The following is a 21,006-nucleotide window of genomic DNA, read 5'->3' on the forward strand; positions in this document are numbered from 1 at the left end:
AAGTATTCAGTGAAAGTTCAAATCAGGTGCAATTATGATATTACCACATCGCTGACAAAGTTATAGGAAATCATGCAAGTTAGACGCAAAATAAATTAATCCTTCTACATTTGTTTCAAAATCAACGTGTCGAGCCTAATCCCTTCATCAGAATATAAAAAGTACAGACAGTTAGACATATTACTAATCAAGAAAAGAGAGAGGTAGAAATGATAACTAATAATATTCGTGTAACTATATAAAAAGTGAAATAGTTTACCACTGGAGAAGAAAAGTCCACGTTTCGAAAGCGCTGGTTTCGTAGTGTTTTTATCGCTTTATATTAACAGTTATTGAGCCTACGTGTTTTTCTAACATAACAAACAATGAAATACGGGTATTATTGCTCTTTATAAGGTTTTAATGATTACATTAAATCATATCGTTATAATATTTTCTTATCTTTTTCAGCTATGCCTCACTTGGAATCATTTTCTTGTCCAGAAAAAGGTTTACCAATGTGGAAAACCCCAACCGAAAGAACTAGTATAACGGTAAGTGTGTTCTATAAATGGTTGTTTGCATTCTTCAGAAGCTTTATACATACCTGCTTATGAAATCCACTTTTACGATTACTGAAGAAAATTGGTTTTGATTTTTTAAAAGTATAATTATAGTGGCGGTCTGGTAGAACTGCCCGTTGTTGTTTGAGAAGCTTTTTGTTAAGAAGATAGCTGTTTCACTTGGTTACGTGAGTAGACTGTAGCTGATGCCTTGAATGAAAATTACCCTTGGTAATAAAAGAAGTAACGATTTTAAAGTTGAAGAGGGTGTCAGGAAATCCGAAGATCTCATTCATTTCAGGATCGGCAGCACCTCCAACCTGCACCCATATCTCTAGTTATTGTAATAGATGGTGGAATAAAGAACACTATAACTGGTAGTTAGAAAGCTGTATCTGATGACGTCATATGAAATCAACGGAAATAAAAAACACGTAACTTCTTGTTGTTGTTTTTGAATTAAGCACAAAGCTACACAATGGGCTATCTGTGCTCTGCCCACCACGGGTATCGAAACCCGATTTTTAGCGTTGTAAGTCCGCAGACATACCGCTGAGCCACTGCAGGGCAAAAACGTAACTACAGTGTGATAAAATCTGAAAAATACTGTCTAGTTGTTTGAGAGACGAGCAGTCGTTGAAAAACTTTTTATTTTAGTTGTTTATTTTATATGTACACTTACGTGTGAAACCTTTTATTTGGTTAAAGTTACCAGAGAAATCTGACTGCTATATTTATATAAATCGTCAGTGACTTGGAGGAGGTTTCTTGATAACAAAATCAGTTGATGAATCAATTTATTATGACCGTGGCCGAAGTTCTTATATGGTTAACAAAAACTCAGTTGATGATTTGATTCTTTATGATTGTTGGATTTAAACAAATCGTTGATGATTCTTGGACGAAGTTCCTGGTTGACAGGTTGGTTGGTTCTATCATTCTCTGAGGATTAAATATCACATTAAGAAAGCCGAAAAAAATGGGTGAAAATTTTCAGAAACTATAAAAATATAAAACTATTTCAACAAGCTTCGACAGTTTCTTTGTTTGACCATAAGTTATCATTGGGAAGTGGGCTATAATTATAATGGTGTAAATGGTCAGGAATAGAGTCTACGACTGAAATCAATTTAAGAATGGAGTTTAGAAATATTATAAACTGTTCGCAAGGTTCTTATTTGCTTTTTAAGCCAATCTTTACACATAAAGGTTATTTCATTTTTATATTGATTTACAGTTCTGGGACTTAAAATACATTACAGCTCTCGCATAATGTAAGTATTATAAGAAGGTATTTACTCACTACAATGAATTTTTCCAGTGTTCTCAACATTGTTAAAAATTTTGCAATCACTTTTTTACTGAAAAAGTTATTATACTTCCAGGATATATGCAATTTCGTAATAAACGTAGGTACACCTGCTGAAACAACTACAAGTGCCGACGCCAGCTATGATATCATTGTATATCTGTCTCTATCACATGACGTCGAGACCCCTACAAGTTCGGCTACGAAATTGGGAACAATACCTGTTCAATATAGTAAGTTCAACAGCAAAGTATCTTGTTATGGTGTGAACACCTTTCCTAAACTTACAAAGTATGATCATAGTTTATTATTTTCATAATGTGCCATTAATATTGTGTTGTATAATTCAGTCCCTTCCAAGAAGAAGAGTGTTTGATATTACGTCCCATATACACCGACAACTACATATTTCGCTCATAATAAGCCTCTGGGCCTGATACTAATATCTTATACAAGTAAAATTAAGCACAGTCATGTTTTACTAGCGAAGTAAAGGCCTTCATACTTCAATAATTGTTATTATAATAAACAGTTTCCCGACCATTGCTGTATTTCAGCTAGCCTGATGAACTCTGTTTTTGAGTGAAAGATGTCTTTGGTTATGTCTATGGCGGACATAGTAGGGTTAAAATATTATTATTATTCATTCTTATTCTTGAAAACATTAAGATATCAGCTAAAGATATGATAAAAAATACAATAATAAACAAAAAAATAAACTGTTTGTAACCATTAACTTACATACCTCATTCCATGTCAAAACTGTAAAAAAATAATAAACTAATTTTAATTAATTTGATCGTCTTATTATTATCTTATTGAACGTCTAACAGGCTAAAAATTAAAATTTTTATCAATTTATCGTCACTTATAAAAAAAACTATTCTTACTTTTATCAATTTATTTTTTACATACAGATACTAATTCTGTCGGTCTGTATAAATACTGGTTGTTTTAATTATCAACTTCTATTAAAACTAATTCTTACCTTATGAATTTATCTGAACTCATATTGTTACCCTTTACATTTAATCTAAACACTGGTCCTACTCTTACCAACCTACCCAAACATCAGTGCTTGGTCTTATCAAATTACCTTAAAACTGGTTTTTACTATTTATTAATTTATCTAAACCCTTACACTAATTCTTATCAATTTAATGACCAATAAATGGGCGTATATTTTACAGAATCAAACACATCCATTCAAGTTGCATTAGATAACATAATGGTGGATCCAGTTGAATTCTGCGGAGATGGTAAGTTACGAAAATTATCTTTGTCTTATTTTTGACATCTCTAACTTTTTAACTGAATAAATTTCTATCTCATAATATATTTTAATTACATCTATTAAAAGTAAATACTAATGTTTTTATAGTGATGCAATTTTATGTTAGAGTAAATACCTAGAAATTAATGTCGTCATTTGAACAACAAACCTAATATTAAGAGTCAAATCACACAATTATATTATTAAAAAGAAATTTTTTCTTTTAAGCCTGCTTTGTGGCCGAACTTCAAAAGACCGAAGGAGGTCAAACAGAAATCATCAGTTCAATGGCCTCGTTGTTTCAACTTGAATGTCTTAATGAGGAAGGTAAGCTCAACGTTTTGAACTCCAAAAATCAAGTTTCAAAATTTTGATCAGTAAAAAGAGATTGAAGCAATTATAATTCATAACCCAAGGATGTAATCTAACAAATTAATTGTGATAGAGTTTTCTTTCATCAATACTGAAAATGTGTTTCTTTTTGTTTATGCACAAAACTACACAATGGGCTACCTACGTTATGTTTGCCGAGAGTGCCAAGGAAATATAGAATTTAAAATTATAGCACCATAACAAAATTATATACAATATGGCTCCTTCCAACCAGTGATTCTACTTTAAGTCTGTAGGCTTATACCGCTAACAATCAAGTTTCTGTACTTTGATGGGCACAGCATAGATAGCCTAATTTGTGTAGCAAATAAATATATAAATTATTGATAAAAAAGTAGTGTGAATAGTGTTAGATTGTCCAGAAATAAATGTCGGAATTCTCACGATGACATTTATAAGCTGAATATTGAGTAACTTATCGTTGGCTGGTTGGTTTAATTCAGCATTTGTAGCTAACAAGGTGTGTTCATTGTCTGCTGCTTCAACTCTACTCATAGTATGTTTCGCAACTTCCAAGGCAGTATGGATAAGAAGGACGTTCTTCTGATTTTCCTCTACGACTTCAAACCTGGACGAAAAACTACCTATACTATATGGAGAATCAACCATGCCATGAATCTGTTACTAAACGTATAGTTCAGCATTGGTTCCAAGGGTTTCGACATGGAGATGAAAGTCTTAAAGACCATGAAGGTCGTGGAAGGAAGCCATCCTTAGATAAAAACATATTAAGGGAAGCAGTTGAGATAGACCCTCGCACAACAGTACGTGAGCTTGCAAAAAAATGTGGGCACAAGCAAATTAAGCATTACCAACCACCTGAGTTTGATTAAAAAGACGAAAAAGTTGGATAAGTGGATTTCGAATGAGCTGACTGAAGATCAACAAAATTGGCGTTATGAGACCTGTCAAGGATGCCGCTCCAAAAATTGAACGAATTGGGAATCGAGGTTCTGTCCCATCCACCTTATTCCCAAGACCTTTCCCATACATATTTTAATTTTTCAAGCAATTTGACAACTTTTTTAACACTAAACGCTTTCAAAACCAGGCAGCTACAGAAGAAGCTTTCAGGGAATTCATTGGCAAAAGAAACTCTGATTTCTGCAGCAGGGGCACAAACAGCATCGATACATGTTAACAAAAGTATATCGAAGCAAATAGTGCTTACTTTGATTAAAGCATGTTTTACAACATTGGTTTATACTTTCCCAACTTCGCAGTTAAAAAACTATATTTATTTCTAAACAACCTAATATCAATACGATGGCATTTAGTTCTATGTAGTGACAAAGTTAAGATTATAATTGTCTGTGTATAATTGAATTGTGGTGTTTGAATAACGCCCTTATAGCGCACCTACAGTCCAAACTGCGGAGCATATTTCTGGGGCAACGGATCTCAAAACATGAACTCTGTGGCTCAAAGTATAAGTATGCTAACGACTTAGTTACACTCGGCTTTTATAAAATTAATATGTAACTAAGTATTATTGTGTATATTCCTAGTTGCTGCTTCGGCATGGCCCGGTGAATAAGGCACTCGACTCGTAATCTGAGGGTCACGGGTTCGAATCTCCGTCACACCTAACATTCTCGCCCTTTCGGACCTGGGGGCGTTATAATGTGACGCTCAATCCACTTTTCATTGGTAAAAGAATATCACAAGAGTTGGCGGTGGGTGGTGATAACTAGCTGCCTTTCCTATAGTTTTACACTGCAAAATTAGGGACGGCTAGTGGTGATAGCCCTCGAGTAGCTTTGCGCGAAATTCAAAACAAACCAATTCTAATTGCTGTGTTGTTTTTTGTTGTTTTTACATTACGTGTTTGTGTGCAATGTTTTACTTAAATTGAGTGTTCTCAATATAATTTTTATATGACATTTTAAACCAGGAGAGCCAGGGGAAGGAAAAATAAGATAACATGAACTTTATCAAGTTCAAAGATATAGGAAATTAATAAACTGTTTTGTTTACGGTTATGCATAAAACTACACAATGGGCTATCTGTGCTGTGCCAACAAAGGGTATCGTAACCCGGTTTCTCAGGGATACTGAATGGACAAAGAGATGGTCAAATGTTTGACAAAAAGCTTTTCAAGAACTCTCTGAACTCGATTTCATTTTGGTTGAAATTTATTGTGGAAATCAGTAAAATGGTAATTCACTGACGGTTATAAATTAAATAAATTTGAAAAAGTACAAAATATTAGGTATTATGTGATCATATTTTATACCTTAGATCCTACAATGTACAAAATAAAAAACATTTTTGCATTCACTTACCATCTCGTCAGTGGTTCGGAGGTAAACTGGTGGACCTATGAAACCAAATATCAAGTTTCTCTATCGTGGTAGGCATAGCAAAGGTAGCCTATAGTATAGTTTTGGATTTAAAAATAAAACAAAAGCAATTTATTACAACATTTATTTTACATAATATTAAAGATAGGGCGTCAGCATAAGCCATCAACTTTGCTGCTGAGCCGCCTGAGAGCTGGAAACTGTGAATAAATACAGGAATTTACAGCCATATCCCCAGTTCTTACGAGCTACTCTCATAAACAGCGGACAAAATACATAAACCTTTTGAACGATTATTTTTAAACTACTTATCAATGCTTAAAAGACGTGGTCAATATAACTGTGTTTCATTTGATGAGTTTAGTGGTACAAAACTGCTTCATTTTTTGTCTCTTTTCTCCATTGTGATAAAGGAGGGGACATAGTTTTAAGCTTATATTTTTAATACGATGCATTCGTAAAGACATTTCAATTGCGATAATTCGTAGTAATTCTGAAGGCATATCTCGCTCAAAATTCAATACCCACGGTGGGCGCAGAAATAGTAGCTTATTGCACATTCGTTTTATTTAACGAACAAACAAATCAATTGTTGGACAGTGATTAAAAAGTCAAATAATAACTAGTTTGTTTTTTCAGGTGTTGATCTCGAGCTAATAGTACAATTTGCCAATGGAACAGTTATAAACTTCGCAAGCAACGACAGCTTCGAGACGAGCTATAAAAACTTTCCACTAAACTATATGGATAAACCAATCAAAGATCAAATACCTGGTGGATTGAAGGTGAGTTGGGTTGTAACTACTTGTGGAATAAAGGCTCACTTTTAATAAGGCGCAGAACAACGAATATTATTAATCTGAACATTAATTGTGCTTCTTCTATTTTCAGATACTGGTAAAAAATAATGGAAATACTGTATTCCGTCAAAGGAGTGGAATGAAAATACTTCAAACATGGGCCTACATCCGTGCATATAACCATGAAGACGTGCTGCCGTTAGGTGGCGAACAAACCAATCCTGCATTGTTGCAATATAACGTTACTGACATCATCGTCCACAAAGCAAACAGGCTGGTAAACCCCACTGGGAATTTCACAAGCAACGCCATTCCACCAGGTGGAGCAATAGAACTCGACTTGACACAGCTTGTCCTGTTGAGTGAGCGACAGCCTCACCCACACTGGGAGTCCTATCTCATAATTGCTGTGGATCCTCTAAAGTCTACTACAGACAATAACAGAAAAAATAATTATTTTGTGCTGCCCATGGCGCTGGAATGTTGTGGTTAGCGTTGATTTTTATTGTGCATTTTTATTAGAGTTGCCTATATAGATTGTTTACTATTATCCACAGACTTGAATTTTTATGTCACCAAACTAAATGAGTGTACCTTGCATTGAGGATATCATCAAACTAAACACAGATACATTATACTGTAGACATCAAGAAACTAAATATACACACATTATAATAAGGATATCACTAAACCGAACACACGCACATTTAACTTTCCTTGGAGTGGACAGAAAGGTTGAAGTTAACATGACCTTTAAACTATAATAATTGTTCTGAACGAACAGGCTGAAATCAACATGATCTTTAAAGTAGTATAATTGGACTGGATAGAAAGGTTGAAGTTGATATAATCTTTAAACTAGAATATATGGATTACACAGAAGAGTTGAAATTAACGTGATCTTTAAAATAAAATAATCGGACTGGATAGAAAGGTTAAAGTTAAGGTGACATTTAAACTACAATAATTGTACTGAACAAAAAGTCTGAAATTAACACGATCTTTAATGTAATTATCAAAACCCCGTTTCTAGAGGTATAAGTCCGGAACATGACATCGTGCCATTAGAGAGCAAATTCTAAGACAAACACATTTTTGTTATTATTTCATAATTTTTATAATTTGTACAAAATGGACTATGGATCAACTAATTATGTTTTCAAGTAGGTAAATTATAAATCGCAAACTAATTATTATTTTGCTTTAAAAAGATATTCCAATTTTATTAATGTACAGTAAGTTAATATAAACGAGAAAATAACGAATTCAAACAAAATCGACTTTGAAAGAAATCCAAATACATTGTAACCTGAAGGTTGCGGGTTCGAATCCCTGTCACATTAGACATTCTCGACCTTTCAGCCATGGGGGCGTTATAATGGTACGGTCAATCCTACTTTTCGTTGGTAAAAGGATAGCCCAAGAGTTGGCGGTGGGTGATGATGCCTAGCTGCCTTCCCTCTAGTCTTACACTGTTAAAGTAGGGATGGCTAGCGTAGATATCCCTCGGGTAGCTTTGCGCGAAATTCAAAACAAACCAAACCCAAATACATTTAAGTTTTGATAACATTATCATATATTTTTTCGAAATTTCTTACGTGTAAAGTTTTCTGTCACCACGTCTTTCAGTGACTCAGTAGAAAACGTGAAGATTTATGCTAGAAATCCGAGTTCGATCCAAACAAAAGCATGGTGCAAATTTTCCATCGTGCATCTCTGTGCTTTAAATAAGCAAATCACCACTCGGCAACGCAATGCTCACTGTATGCTGTATAAACATAAAAAAGACAAAAACAAATTGGACTAATATACAAGTTACATGGAAGCTTTAATGAGGTTTGTATTATCGATGTTGATGCTATTTGAAGTAGTAAAAAATACCCAGAGCTGCTTGACGAGTTATTGGTTTATTTATCCGTGCATTAACGAAAAAATGGTTAAAATAAAGACAAACAAAATTACAGTTTTATCGTGGAGTTTGGCCTGGCATGTTAAGGTGTTCGACTTGCAATCCGAGGGCCGCGGGTTCAAATCCCGGTCGCACCAAATATGCTCGCCCTTTCAGCCATGGGGACGTTAATGTGACGATCAATCCCACTATTCGTTGGTAAAAGAGTAGCCCAAGAGTTGGCGATGGGTGGTGATGACTAGTTGCTTTCCCTCTGGTCTTACACTGCTAAATTAGGGACGGCTAGCGCAGAAAGCCCTCGAGTAGCTTCACACGAAATTAAAAAAAACAAAACAATTGTGGAGTTTTTTTAAATATTCAGACAAAACGTTGATGTTGCAGATAATGTCTTATTGCTTTTCGTATTATTTAACCATATAAACAAAATTATCCTTATGTTAATTTCTGAAAAGTAATGTGCTTCATTTTCTTGACTAATTTTTATTTTATTGGAGGTACGGGGGGAACAGTGTGGGGCTGAAGAAGGGGAAATCATCACACTCACTATTCAGCTAACAGTACTATCGGCATTTTGCAGTCGTAGGTTTATTTTGTTTGTTTATTTCGAATTAAGCACAAAGCTACACAATGGGTTGCCCGTGCTGTGCTCACTACGGGTATCTAAACCCGTTTTCTAGCGGTGTGAGTTCGCAGACATAACGCTGTACCACTTGGGGGCCGTAGCTTTATAGATAAGTTTAATATATTTACATTACACTACTTTTAAGGTTATCTATAATAAGTTCATATGAAAAATAAAATATATATACACTATATATATAAGTATATATATTAATGTCTTGAGGCACACATGTATAGCGTTACCTACAGATATTCAGATTTCATATTGTTTAAATAACAAATACGTGTACACCATTAGTTCTGTGATATGTGTTGTCTCTTTTAAAGTTACCCACGTGTTTGTGGTGTAGTCATTATCACATCCGCTTTACACGCGGAAGGTCCCAGGTTCGATCCCTAGCACGCATATTTTAGAAGCCCCCCGCTAGTACAGCGGTATGTCTCCGGATTTACAACGCTAAAATCAGGGGTTCGATTCCCCTCAGTGGGCTGAGCAGATAGCCCTTTGTGGCTTTGCTATACGAAAAACACACACACACACACTTTTAAAGTTAATCAGTTAAGGCAAAATGACGCAATGCATGAACTATGACCTTATCATAAGAAATTCTAAGTCAAACGCTAAGTTATGGAAATCCCTCTGATCTATAAAATAACCTGTGTAGAATCATAATGTCAGAAAATATGTAAGTCCAAGGAGTCTTTATATAAAATTATAAAACCCCTATACCCGAGCTTTTGCTAAAGATGGACTTATTTAAATACAGATAGCTTCCTGAAGAAGATTGTTTGTTTGTTTTGAATTTCGCGCAAAGCTACTCGATGGTTGTCTGCGCTAGCCGTCCCTAATTTAGCAATGTAAGATTAGAGGGAAGGCAGCTAGTCATCGCCACCCACTGCCAACTCTTGGGCTACTCTTTTACCAACAAATACTGGGATTAACCGTCACATTATAACACCCCCACGTTAAAAGGGTGAGCATGTTTGGTGCGACCGGGATTCGAACCCGCGACCCTCGGATTACAAGTCGAACGCCTTAACACGCTTGGCCATGCCGGGCCTGCCTGAAGAAGAAAAGTTCACCTTTCGAAAGCGCTTGGATTATAGGGCTTTTTATCGTGTTATATTCTGTGTAAATATGTAAATAATCGACCAGTAACAACTCTTAATCGGCAACATTAGTTTCCCGCAAATGTTATACTAGCATAGATGGGCAAAAAATAGATAAGCCATTTTTTATCTTTTGCCTAAACTATATCAAAAATAATGAAAACACGTTTAAATTTCGACTGTCTTTATAACTCTATTCAGTTGCAAACTACATCTTATTTCATAAATCCTCTTTCACGATGAGAAAATTGAGAATGCAGAAAAATATGGAACTGTCATTTTAGCATTCTGTCATATTTAACATTATTATCACTATAAAATGCGTTATTATAAATAAGCCCAACATAAATTATTATATATTACTTCTACCTAAAAAAACACAAAACAAACAACATGAACTTTTGTTTAGAAATAAAAACAACATTTGCTTTGTGACGGATCCACAAGAATAATAGATATTAAATTTTTCTCTTTCCAGGTCGGTACAACTCCTACTGTGAGGTAAAAGGAAATATTTGGAAAGGTGGTGACAAGGCTTGGATTACATACAATCCAAGGTACATGAACGGCATAAGAGTATACGAATATATGGTGAGTTAGGTTTCAGTTTTCTGTCAGAAGTTCTGATAAACACCAGACAGAATGTGGTATGCTAAAATAATTTCAAAGTTACAACATGAAATGTTTTATATGCATTGTATTATTTGATAACATTTCAAATATTTAAATAGTCTATACACAAAAAATACTGTTGCTATCAGAATCTTTACTGCAAAACTTGATCTCTGACATCCAGCAAATCAATGTTTTGTTTCCAATACCGCTGAGAATTATGTATAAATATTTATATCTATGAATTTATGGATAGCTTTGCTATTGAAATATATCAACAATGCAAAGTTTTATCGACTTATCGAAGCAACTAATTTTAACTTATGTGTTGTTTTTGTTTTTTCCAGCGTGATAGTAAATCACTCAAGAAGATTCAAATATCTACAGTATTGACAGATATGACCAAAATGATATGGCTGGAACGAGTAACTGAAGTTCTGGCTGACCAAATGGACAGAGAAGGAATGTGTCCATTGGAAATGAAGGCTCACATAGATCCGATTCTCTTAATGATCGGCGATCTGGCAAAACAGTTAGAAGAGAATTTAAAAAATTCTATAAAACCAGACATGTCTGAATGGCAGCAGTCTCAGTTGAACAACGTATGTATAACTGATCAAATAAATTGATGGTTTGATGAATTTCGCGCAAAGTTACTCGACGGCTATCTGCATTATACATCATTAACTTTGAAGCGACAGACAAAAATATATATAAAAAGGAACTAGCCTGCACCACTCTCTGCCAACTATTAGAAGGCCTGATAGTGGGATTTGACTGTTACTTTTATACGCATCCATGGCCCTAAACTGCGAAGTACAATTTTAGATTTTGTAATAACTAGAAGCGAATCACAGAACCCTAGATCTGCAGTATAGTATTCTAATTATCCGCGCCTCGTTTAGTTTTTAGGAGGAAAAATTGTTTTATCGCCACTACGATAACAAAAATAATAATAGTGATAATCACGAGATTAATATTGCACATCATTTTGCTTTTTTTAAATAAAGAATTAAATTTGTTATTTGTTTTTGTTGAAAATGTTTTGATTATAATTTCGTTTCTTTTTTTTTATTTACCGTATTGTTCCTAACTGACGCCTCCAGAGGCGTCGCAAACCACAGAGAGGAAGCGCTAATTATAATATTTGTGCATTTCCGGATTCTGTTTTTCACATGTGATTTGCTGATTTCATTGTTAATAAGTGAGTGTGTATGTGTGTTATTTCTCTTTTTCAATTAAAAATTGCGGTAATAAAAGTGGATTATATGTTGTATTATTATTGCTGTCACATAAAGTAAGCTGGCCCGGCATGGCCAAGCGTGTTAGGGCGTTCGACTCGTAATCAGAGGGTCGCGGATTCGAATCCAGGTCGCACCAAACATGCTCGCCCTTTCAGCCGTGGGAGTGTTATAATGTGACGGTCAATCCCACTATTCGTTAATAAAAGAGAAGCCCAAGAGTTGGCGGTGGGTGGTGATGACTAGCTGCCTTCCCTTACTAAATTAGCTGCCTTACTAAATTAGGGACGGCTAGCGCAGATAGCCCTCGAGTAGCTTTGCGCGAAATTCAAAAAACAAAAAACAAACAAACAAAGTAAGCTTTATAAAAATATTGCGGGGGAGCAATAATTAGAGAAACATAATTAATTACGAATAATACGGTAAAAGTTCTGGTATGTGATTTTGATTTATCAGTTTTATTTTAAGTTATAGATTTTCTTTTATTTGTTTATTTCCAAAATCAGCCTCAACACAGAGAAACTACATACAACTGCTGTATTACAATATTTACAAACATTAAGCAAGGCAGTTGTGGCCGAGTGGTTAAGGCGATGGACTCGAAATCCATTGGGTTTTTCCCGCGTAGGTTCGAATCCTACCAACTGCGAAACGTTTACCAATGATGTAAATGGTCCTAAATACCTCTCCCCTTTTAACATATATTTAAGAAATGTAACACAATTTTGTTTTGTTTGTTTGTTTGGAAATTTCGCACAAAGCTACTCGAGGGCTATCTGTGCTAGCCGTCCCTAATTTAGCAGTGTAAGACTAGAGGGAAGGCAGCTAGTCATCACCACCCACCGCCAACTCTTGGGCTACTCTTTTACCAACGAATAGTGGGATTGACCGACACATTATACACCCCCACGGCTGGGAGGGCGAGCATGTTTAGCGCGACGCGGGCGCGAACCCGCGACCCTCGGATTACGAGTCGCACGCCTTACGCGCTAGGCCATGCCGGGCCCCATGTAACACAAGCTGGCCACTATGCACTAGACACTTAGTCCTTGTTTCTTTTTATTTTTATAATTATTATTTTCTTTGTTAATCATTATTTTTTTTACTATTATTTTATATATTTTTTTCTCTTTTTGAATTATTATTCAAGTATTGAATAATAATAATTATTACTACTTTCTTTTCTGTGTGTGTGTTTGTGTTACTACAAGTAGTAGTAGCATTCTCGCAATCGAGAAAAAGGAGAAAAATACAAAAAAATATATATATATATGAAAATACAAAAAAAATATATATATATATATGGAAAAAAATTAAATGAAGAAACAAAAAAACTTCTTGTTCGTCCATGCATGGACTGAGCCCTGAAATGGACCTGAGTATGATGTTATACTTTTACTCTGGCCCAAAGCTTTAAAAAAAAAAAAACCCTAAAGACAGACGCTATAATCGTTCGGGAGGGAGGAAGAGGTCAAATGTACCTGACCCTCCTGGGTATTTAACAACATCAATACCCAAATACCCACACAGTCAAACTTACCAATTTCGCCTACATTCTCTTTGTTTTGCCCGGCATGGCCAGCTGGGTTAAGACGTTCGACTCGTAATCTGAGGGTCGCAGGTTCGAATCCGAACGTGCTCGCCCTTTCAGCCGTGGGGGCGTTATAATGTGACGGTCAATCCCACTATTCATTGGTAAAAAAAGTAGCCCAAGAGTTGGCGGTGGTTGGTGATGACTAGCTGCCTTCCTTCTAGTCTTACACTGCTAAAGTAGGGACGGCTAGCGCAGATAGCCCTCGAGTAGCTTTGTGCGAAATTCAGAAAAACAAAACAAACACTAAGTGAGTTTCTGTAAAATGAGAATTTACTTGTTTGTGTTTTAAGCACAATGGGCTAGATGCACAATGTCTACTAGGGGTATCGAACTCCGAACTTTAACATATTACCCCTTAACCTTACCTCTAAGACGTTATGAGGGGGAAAAAACTATTAGTAGAAAGGACTAATTTCCCTCGGTCCTGAGTGATGTGGTATCAGTGGTAGCCCTTGCATTTTCTCACAGTTACCATACTTAATCAAACTGCTTTTAAACTTCAGACAAATAGCGTCTTGTAGAAATTTTTAAGATTTTGTTGTGACACGTTGTTTTGAAAAGAAAAAAAAATCTTTCCACAGTGGAATTTTGTTTTGTTTATCTAAGAGCTAATCGATCTACTTTCCCAAAAGTAAGAAACATTTTTATGTCTTGTTTTTGGAGTTCATATGTCCTACTGTGTTCTAGTCCACAGAGTGCATTATTCTCATGTTTCACGAACGTCATGATAGTACAAACTGCAACATTGAGTGTTCCTTATGTGAAGTCATTTTGGTGTCTACTGACAGACAGACAATCCATTACTGTGGTGCGAGTGGTTAAAACAGGTGACTTTTCCAGGGGGCCTTCTGCCCCATTTCGAGGAAACTGTTACTGTCAGAATAAGTAGCATTGACTTTCTTTATGGCACAATAAAGTTTGTCACTTTGTGTTACAAACTTCAAATATATAGATACGTATTTTATGGTACAATAAAACAGTTTTAACGTAAACAGAGAGCCCTATTTACCTAAAGTAGCATGGGAATAAATACTGAAAATAACTCATTTTTTATCATAAATCATCCTTATTAAATTCTACTGTTGATAAAAAAGTTTGATTGGTCTAGAAATTAACATAATACATAAAATAAACTAACGTTTTATTAACTGTTAGCTCTTCAAACTTTTTTATTTTTCAGATGGCCAGTCTTGTCTCAGTTGTCAGTCAGATACTGGAGGAATTGGTGATACCAGATAGGTCACTCCATAAGTATCTTTCTGAGATAGTCACAACGTTTCAGAGTGTAGGTTCAAATGACCAGTATGGACCTTTTAGCCCAGATATTACAATGGACACCAATGACCAACAGTCAAGTTGGTCAAGCATGTACTCCCAGAACAATGAGTATTCGGTTGATTCTTCCTATGTTTCCTCAATACCAGAGTATTCTTCCGTGGAGCTTGACCCTCGTTCTGGATACCCATCAGACATGTATAAAACACCCGTTGACATAATTAGTAACTTATTGGAAAATATGATTAATTCCTCTGTGCCATTATCTTATGTACCAGAAAGTCTGAGATTAATCATCCAAAGGTTGATGTTGGAAGGCGAAACAGAAGCTAAACGTCTGAATCCTGATATGTCTTATGATCTTTTGAAGGACCTGAAGAAAGCGATAGAAATGTTTCTGTCAAAAGAGAGTATTGCTCCAGAACTCATAATGCCAATGATTCAGACTCTTACTATGACTAATTTGGACATTAGCCCTGAGGGGGAGATGATAGCTTTAAACAAAATTAAGGTAATATTTGATGTTTTCCATTACCTATTTTACTACTTTAATATTAGACATGACACGTGTAAACCTATAAACAGGGCAGTTCCAATGCTAACTGCAGTATTGAACTCATATCGAAATATTATTGAGGTTCACAGAAGCATTTTTATTTTTATCATTTGTTCGACATTTCTGCTCTTTATCATCTTTTGAACACCATAACTATATAATAAAACATCGGTTTCAGCTAACAAATGAAAGCTATTGTAAAGTACACAACTTATGAGTGAACATAAAGAAGAATGAATTATAACAATATATCAACCACACTACATCTGCTATGTTCAAAATCAACAAGGTCTTTTGGCCAATACCAGTACTTGTCATGCTGGCTAGGATACAAGAGAAACGGTAATGATTGATACTTCCTAATATTATTAAATTACATGAACAATTGTTTTACAGTTGTATTACACATTGTAACTATACATACATTGTAAGTGTGTGTGCATGTGTGATATATATAAATATATACATTGTTTTATCCGTTCGTTTACCACTTTTCTTAGCAAACTATTGATTATGTTATTATTTCATAAATTCAGTAATAATCATATTTGCAACACGATTTTCAGATTTCGCTAAAGATGGAATAACTTATTCCAAAACGTTCGAAAATGTTTTATCAACTGTCTTCATCGTAATTATTATCAATAGTAGTTTGTGAAACCTTTTAAAATTATTACTTTATACCATTTATGTTTCATTTTACTTTGCCTAATCGTTTCTGTTTAAACTGCAATGTTCTGCATTGTCGCTCATCTAAGGATCTTGGAGTTCTAATGAACATACTTTTCATTCCAGGCTTTATTGGCAATGGTTCAAGGTTACAAAAAGAATGTTACTGTTGGTAGCAAAGAAGAGGAGATGCTAGAAGTTTGGGAAGCAACACTTGAAACTTCTCTGGCTGGTAACTTTTGGAATGAATGGTACAGAATTGCAAAAGAACTAATCAAGGTATGGTTTGTGAATCCCATTTCCTACAAATATATTAAAATATTACATCTACCTGTCATCTAACATGAAAAATTATTTCGATTAATTTTTTAGGCAGAACAGTTGTCGTTTGTTATTGAGCGCAAAGTTGCACAAAAGGCTATACGTGCTCTGTCCATCATGGGGCCTCCAATGGCTCAGCGGTTGTCTGCGGACTTACAACGATAAATCCGGGTTTTGATACCCGTGGTGAGCAGAGCACAGATAGCCCATTGTGTAACTTTGTGCTTAATTCAGAAACAACACATCAAAACCGGTTTTTAGCAGTATAAAATCTAAAAAATATTGTCTCTAGTTATTCGAGAAACAAGCAGTCTTTGAAAAAGTTTTTATTTTGTTTGCTTATTTTATATATATTTACTTACGCCTGAACCTTTTACTTGGTTAGTAACTTACTTTAACTATAATATTACTTGTGAATTTATTTAAACATTTGTTATAACACTTTCTAATTTATCTAAACATTGGTGCTTATTGTTTTTTGTGTTCTTTGTGAATTTCGCGCAAATCTACTCGAGGGCTATTTGCGCTAGCCGTCCCTAATTTAGCAGTGTAAGACTAGAGGGAAGGCAGCTAGTCATTACCACCCACCGCCAACTCTTTGGCTACTCTTTTACCAACGAATAGTTTATTAAATTTTTGGTTTTCTGAGATACAAGTTAATCTTTAAAGCAATGAAAACAACGTCAGCACAAGAACTGTTCCTCGGGAGCTTCATAAACTGGGTTTCCATGGTCGAGCAGCCACACACAAGCCTAAGATCACCATGCGCAATGCCAAGTTTTTACATGGTCAATAGCATGTGTTGATCCATTTTAATTAGTGAGTTTGGCTATTTCAGCTACACCCATTGCTAACAGGTGCATAAAATCAAGCATACAGCAATCTCCATAGACAAACATTGGCAGTAGAATGGGTTGTACTGAAGAGCTCAGTGACTTTCAACATGGCACTGTCATAGGATGCCACTTTTCCAACAAGTTAGTTCGTCAAATTTCTGTCCTATTAGAGCTGCTCCGGTCAACTGTAAGTGCTGTTTTGTGAAGTGGAAAAGTCTAGGAGCAACAACAGCTCAGCCACGAGGCGGTAGGCCACACAAGCTCACACAACGGGACTGCAGAGTGCTGAAGCGCATAGCGCGTAAAAATCATCTGTCCAGTGTTGCAACACTTGCTACCGAGTTCCAAACTGTTCGTTGGGAGCCTCATGAAATGGGTTTCCATGGCCGAGCAGCCACACACAAGCCTAAGATCACCATGCACAATACCAAGCGTCGGCTGGAATGGTGTAAAGCACATTGCCATTGAACTCTGGAGCAGTGGAAACGCGTTCTCTGGAATGATTAATTACGTTTTACTATCTGGCAGGTGCCAGGATAACACTACCTGCTTAAATGCATAGTGCCAACTGTAAAGTTTTGTGGGGGAGGAATAATGATCTGGGTCTGTTTTTTTTTTTTTTCATAATTTGGGCTAGGTTCTTCAGTTCCAGTGAAGGAAAATCTTAATGCTACAACATACAACGATATTTTAGAGAACAGTGTGCTTCCAACTTTGTGGCAACAGTTTGGGGAAGGGTCTTTTTTGTTCAGCATGACAATGCCCCCGTGCACAAAGCGAGATTCATAAAGACATGGTTTGCCGAGGTTGCTGTAGAAGAACATGACTGGCCTGCACAGAACCCTGATCTCAACCCCATCGAACACCTTTGGGATAAATTAGAACGCCGACTGTGAGCCAGGCCTTCTCGTCCGACATCAGTGCACGACCTCACTAATGCTTTGTGATTGAATAGTAGCGAATCCCCGCAACCATGTTCCAAAATCTAGTGAAAAGCATAGCCAGAAGAGTGGAAGCTGTTATAGCAGCAAAGGGGGGACCAACTCCGTATTAATGCCAATGGTTTTGGAATGAGATGCCCAATAAATACATATCCGTGTGGTGGTCGGGTGTCCATATACTTTTGGCCATGTAGTGCATATTCTATCTTCCTTTTTAAAAATACATTTTAGAAATCCTTAAAATGTCGATTTACTTTTAAACTTTTGTTGGAATTTCTGTATAAGTATGGAAAAACTGGCAATGTGAGTATAGTCAATGTTTCTTCAGTATGTCAGACTCTGTTTCTTGTTGCTTGAACAAACTTTTCTAATTTAAGCTTTTCATATCTATTCCGTTTTCTACCGACATTAAACTACTCACTCTTCTTTCGTCTGTACCTCTCATCACAGTTTCTGCCATCTTTACCTCATATCTTATTATATGTCAAAAGTGGCGCGTCTTCCGCTTCCTATGTATTCTCACTAGCTGTCTTTGCATATTCCGGTACTTTATAGTTAGTTTTTCTTTTTCTATAGTCTCATCTTGAAATCTCGTTTGACATTTCTCTCGAGCAAATCTTATGAGTTTAGATATTTTTTGTTTTGGCCATTACTGTCCTTCGTTTTATATATTTTCCACATTTACCACTACTAATATTCATCCTTAAGTAACTTCTCTACTTTGATGCAAATTCTATGAAATTCTCAGTTTTAATTTTGAGGCCATTTTTTTCTGAATCCGTAGTCTTTCTTGTTATCAATAAACCTGTCAAGTAACTATTGTATTTCTTCTTCAGCAATACCTATAAGTGCTGTATTATCAGTATACTTAGCATTATAAATTCTGTTTCTATAACCTCAATCCCTTGTGCACCAGTAATTATCTCTTTTATTAACCACCCTATGTCATATCAGTGACTAACATACACCCCTTCTTAATCGCAAACTTAACCAACTGCTTATATTTTCTGTCGACCAAAACTACTGTTTCCTGACATCAGTATAAATTTTTCAGGATTCTGATATCTGGTTTACTAACCATAATATGTTGCAAGAATATAGAATATGCTTTATCGCGTGCCTCGAACTCTTTTAAAACCATTTTGGTCTACTTACAGCTCATTCACAATCGAGTGTTTAATTATATTAAGAATTAATACTTTTGAAGGGTAACTGATCAAGCTGACTTCTTCTGTTTGTCAGACTCAATAGCCTTAAATTTAATGATCTGCACAAAAATATAGCTAATAAAGTATGTTGACGTCGTTTTTAATCTAAATATTGAGTTATTTAGTCAAATATCCAATCTCTAAAACGTCTATTTACTTTTAAACTTTTGTTGTGTCAGTTTTCTCATTTTATAAACTTTTAATGACTTTCCATATCTCTCTTTCTAGTACTTTTGAAGTGTTGTTAATTGGTTCTACCACTTCTAAATGTGATTCCTATTCACTGATATAGTTATATAATTCTATCACACACTCGCTACCTTCTTTGTTTAACATTTTTAGGTTCAAAAAGTATCTGGTTGTTCTAACTTTTGACGAACCCAGACAGGATAGGTTTTCATTTAACTGTTCATTTTCCTGGATATTCAATGCATGTTCACTTGTACTGTTCAATTTCTCAAAATTTCTTTTTCAGATAAATGCTCTCTGCTTTCCTATACAAATGTCCAATTTTCTACCTGTTTCCCTATATTTCTATCTTGTCTTAAAAGTTATTTTCTTTCATTTACCTCTTTTTTTTCCTTCATCTTCTTATTTTGTGGGTGCTGAAGTTCATCATTCACCCAGATTTTGTTTTTCTCTTGTCATTTTTCTCTTCTTTTCAGCCTTCTCTGCTGCTAACCATAACAGCCTTTGAACTTGGCCTAGTAGTTGACAACATCCTTTTTTGCAAGTTCTTCTTTTATTAATATTTCAAATTGGTTTTTGCCCTACATAACAATAATAGTTATATACACATCTAATTAACTGCACATAACCTACTCTAAAAACATGTGCTGTGCCTCTAATTTATATCATAATGACTAGTTTTGGTACTTTTGACTAGTAAACCATTGAATATGATTTGGTGGCTTGTAATAAGCCATCAGGTATTAATTAACGATTTACAATAAACCGTTACTAACAAGAAAAAAAAAAGCGATGTCTCATCTTCTAGATTCGTATCATGAATGAGGAGTGGATGCTGAAAGAAGGAGAAATTGGAGAGTATCCTACAGATACAATGTGCCAGATGGCTGCTCTGGAGAAACTAATGGAATTAAAAGGATTTTCTGAATCTCCATTCAAGTTAATGAAAAAGACGTTTTACGAAGTTTGTAAGTATTAAGTTTCATTATATTTTATCAACTTTATACAGAATAGCCTTTAATGATATTTAATAATTCTAGCTCATATGTGTCCAAGTAACGTTATGAATTTATTTGGGATCCAGATAGTTTTGTATTACTTTTATGAAGCATAAAAGTGCCTAAAACTAAAATTTTAAAAAGTAGATTATTTTCAGTGTATGGTAGTTTGATGAAGATAGTTCCTGTATTTAACTTCCTCAGCAGTATTTCACAAGCACACTTTTCATTTGTAAAGAATAATCTATGCTGTTTTTATATTTATCTTCCATTGTTGTTGTTTTTATATATGCATTTTGGCAATG

The 21,006-nt window shown here is 35.2% G+C and overlaps 1 protein-coding gene, 1 long non-coding RNA gene and 1 other non-coding gene across 4 annotated transcripts in view; 2 read left to right on the top strand and 1 right to left on the bottom strand.

The window, feature by feature from the left end:
• Window positions 1–21,006, bottom strand: part of LOC143223293 (uncharacterized) — a 162,007-nt gene that overhangs the window by 13,638 nt on the left and 127,363 nt on the right. The gene's annotated exons all lie outside the window — the stretch shown is intronic.
• LOC143223291 (uncharacterized) overlaps window positions 1–21,006 on the top strand; it is a 33,236-nt gene that overhangs the window by 10,791 nt on the left and 1,439 nt on the right. Inside the window, exons 2-12 of the mRNA XM_076451086.1 lie at window positions 451–533; window positions 1,928–2,084; window positions 3,042–3,110; window positions 3,353–3,451; window positions 6,461–6,606; window positions 6,713–7,109; window positions 10,740–10,852; window positions 11,221–11,475; window positions 14,889–15,494; window positions 16,335–16,487; window positions 20,512–20,671. Of these exons, the coding sequence (XP_076307201.1) occupies window positions 451–533; window positions 1,928–2,084; window positions 3,042–3,110; window positions 3,353–3,451; window positions 6,461–6,606; window positions 6,713–7,109; window positions 10,740–10,852; window positions 11,221–11,475; window positions 14,889–15,494; window positions 16,335–16,487; window positions 20,512–20,671 (2,238 nt within the window). The remainder of the gene's footprint in view (window positions 1–450; window positions 534–1,927; window positions 2,085–3,041; window positions 3,111–3,352; window positions 3,452–6,460; window positions 6,607–6,712; window positions 7,110–10,739; window positions 10,853–11,220; window positions 11,476–14,888; window positions 15,495–16,334; window positions 16,488–20,511; window positions 20,672–21,006) is intronic.
• On the top strand, window positions 12,682–12,763 carry TRNAS-CGA (transfer RNA serine (anticodon CGA)). Its single transcript has one exon. It is a non-coding gene; the product is annotated as a tRNA-Ser (tRNA).

This window comes from Tachypleus tridentatus, chromosome 8, assembly GCF_004210375.1.
Source record: "Tachypleus tridentatus isolate NWPU-2018 chromosome 8, ASM421037v1, whole genome shotgun sequence".
NCBI classification, from domain to species: Eukaryota; Metazoa; Arthropoda; class Merostomata; order Xiphosura; family Limulidae; genus Tachypleus; species Tachypleus tridentatus.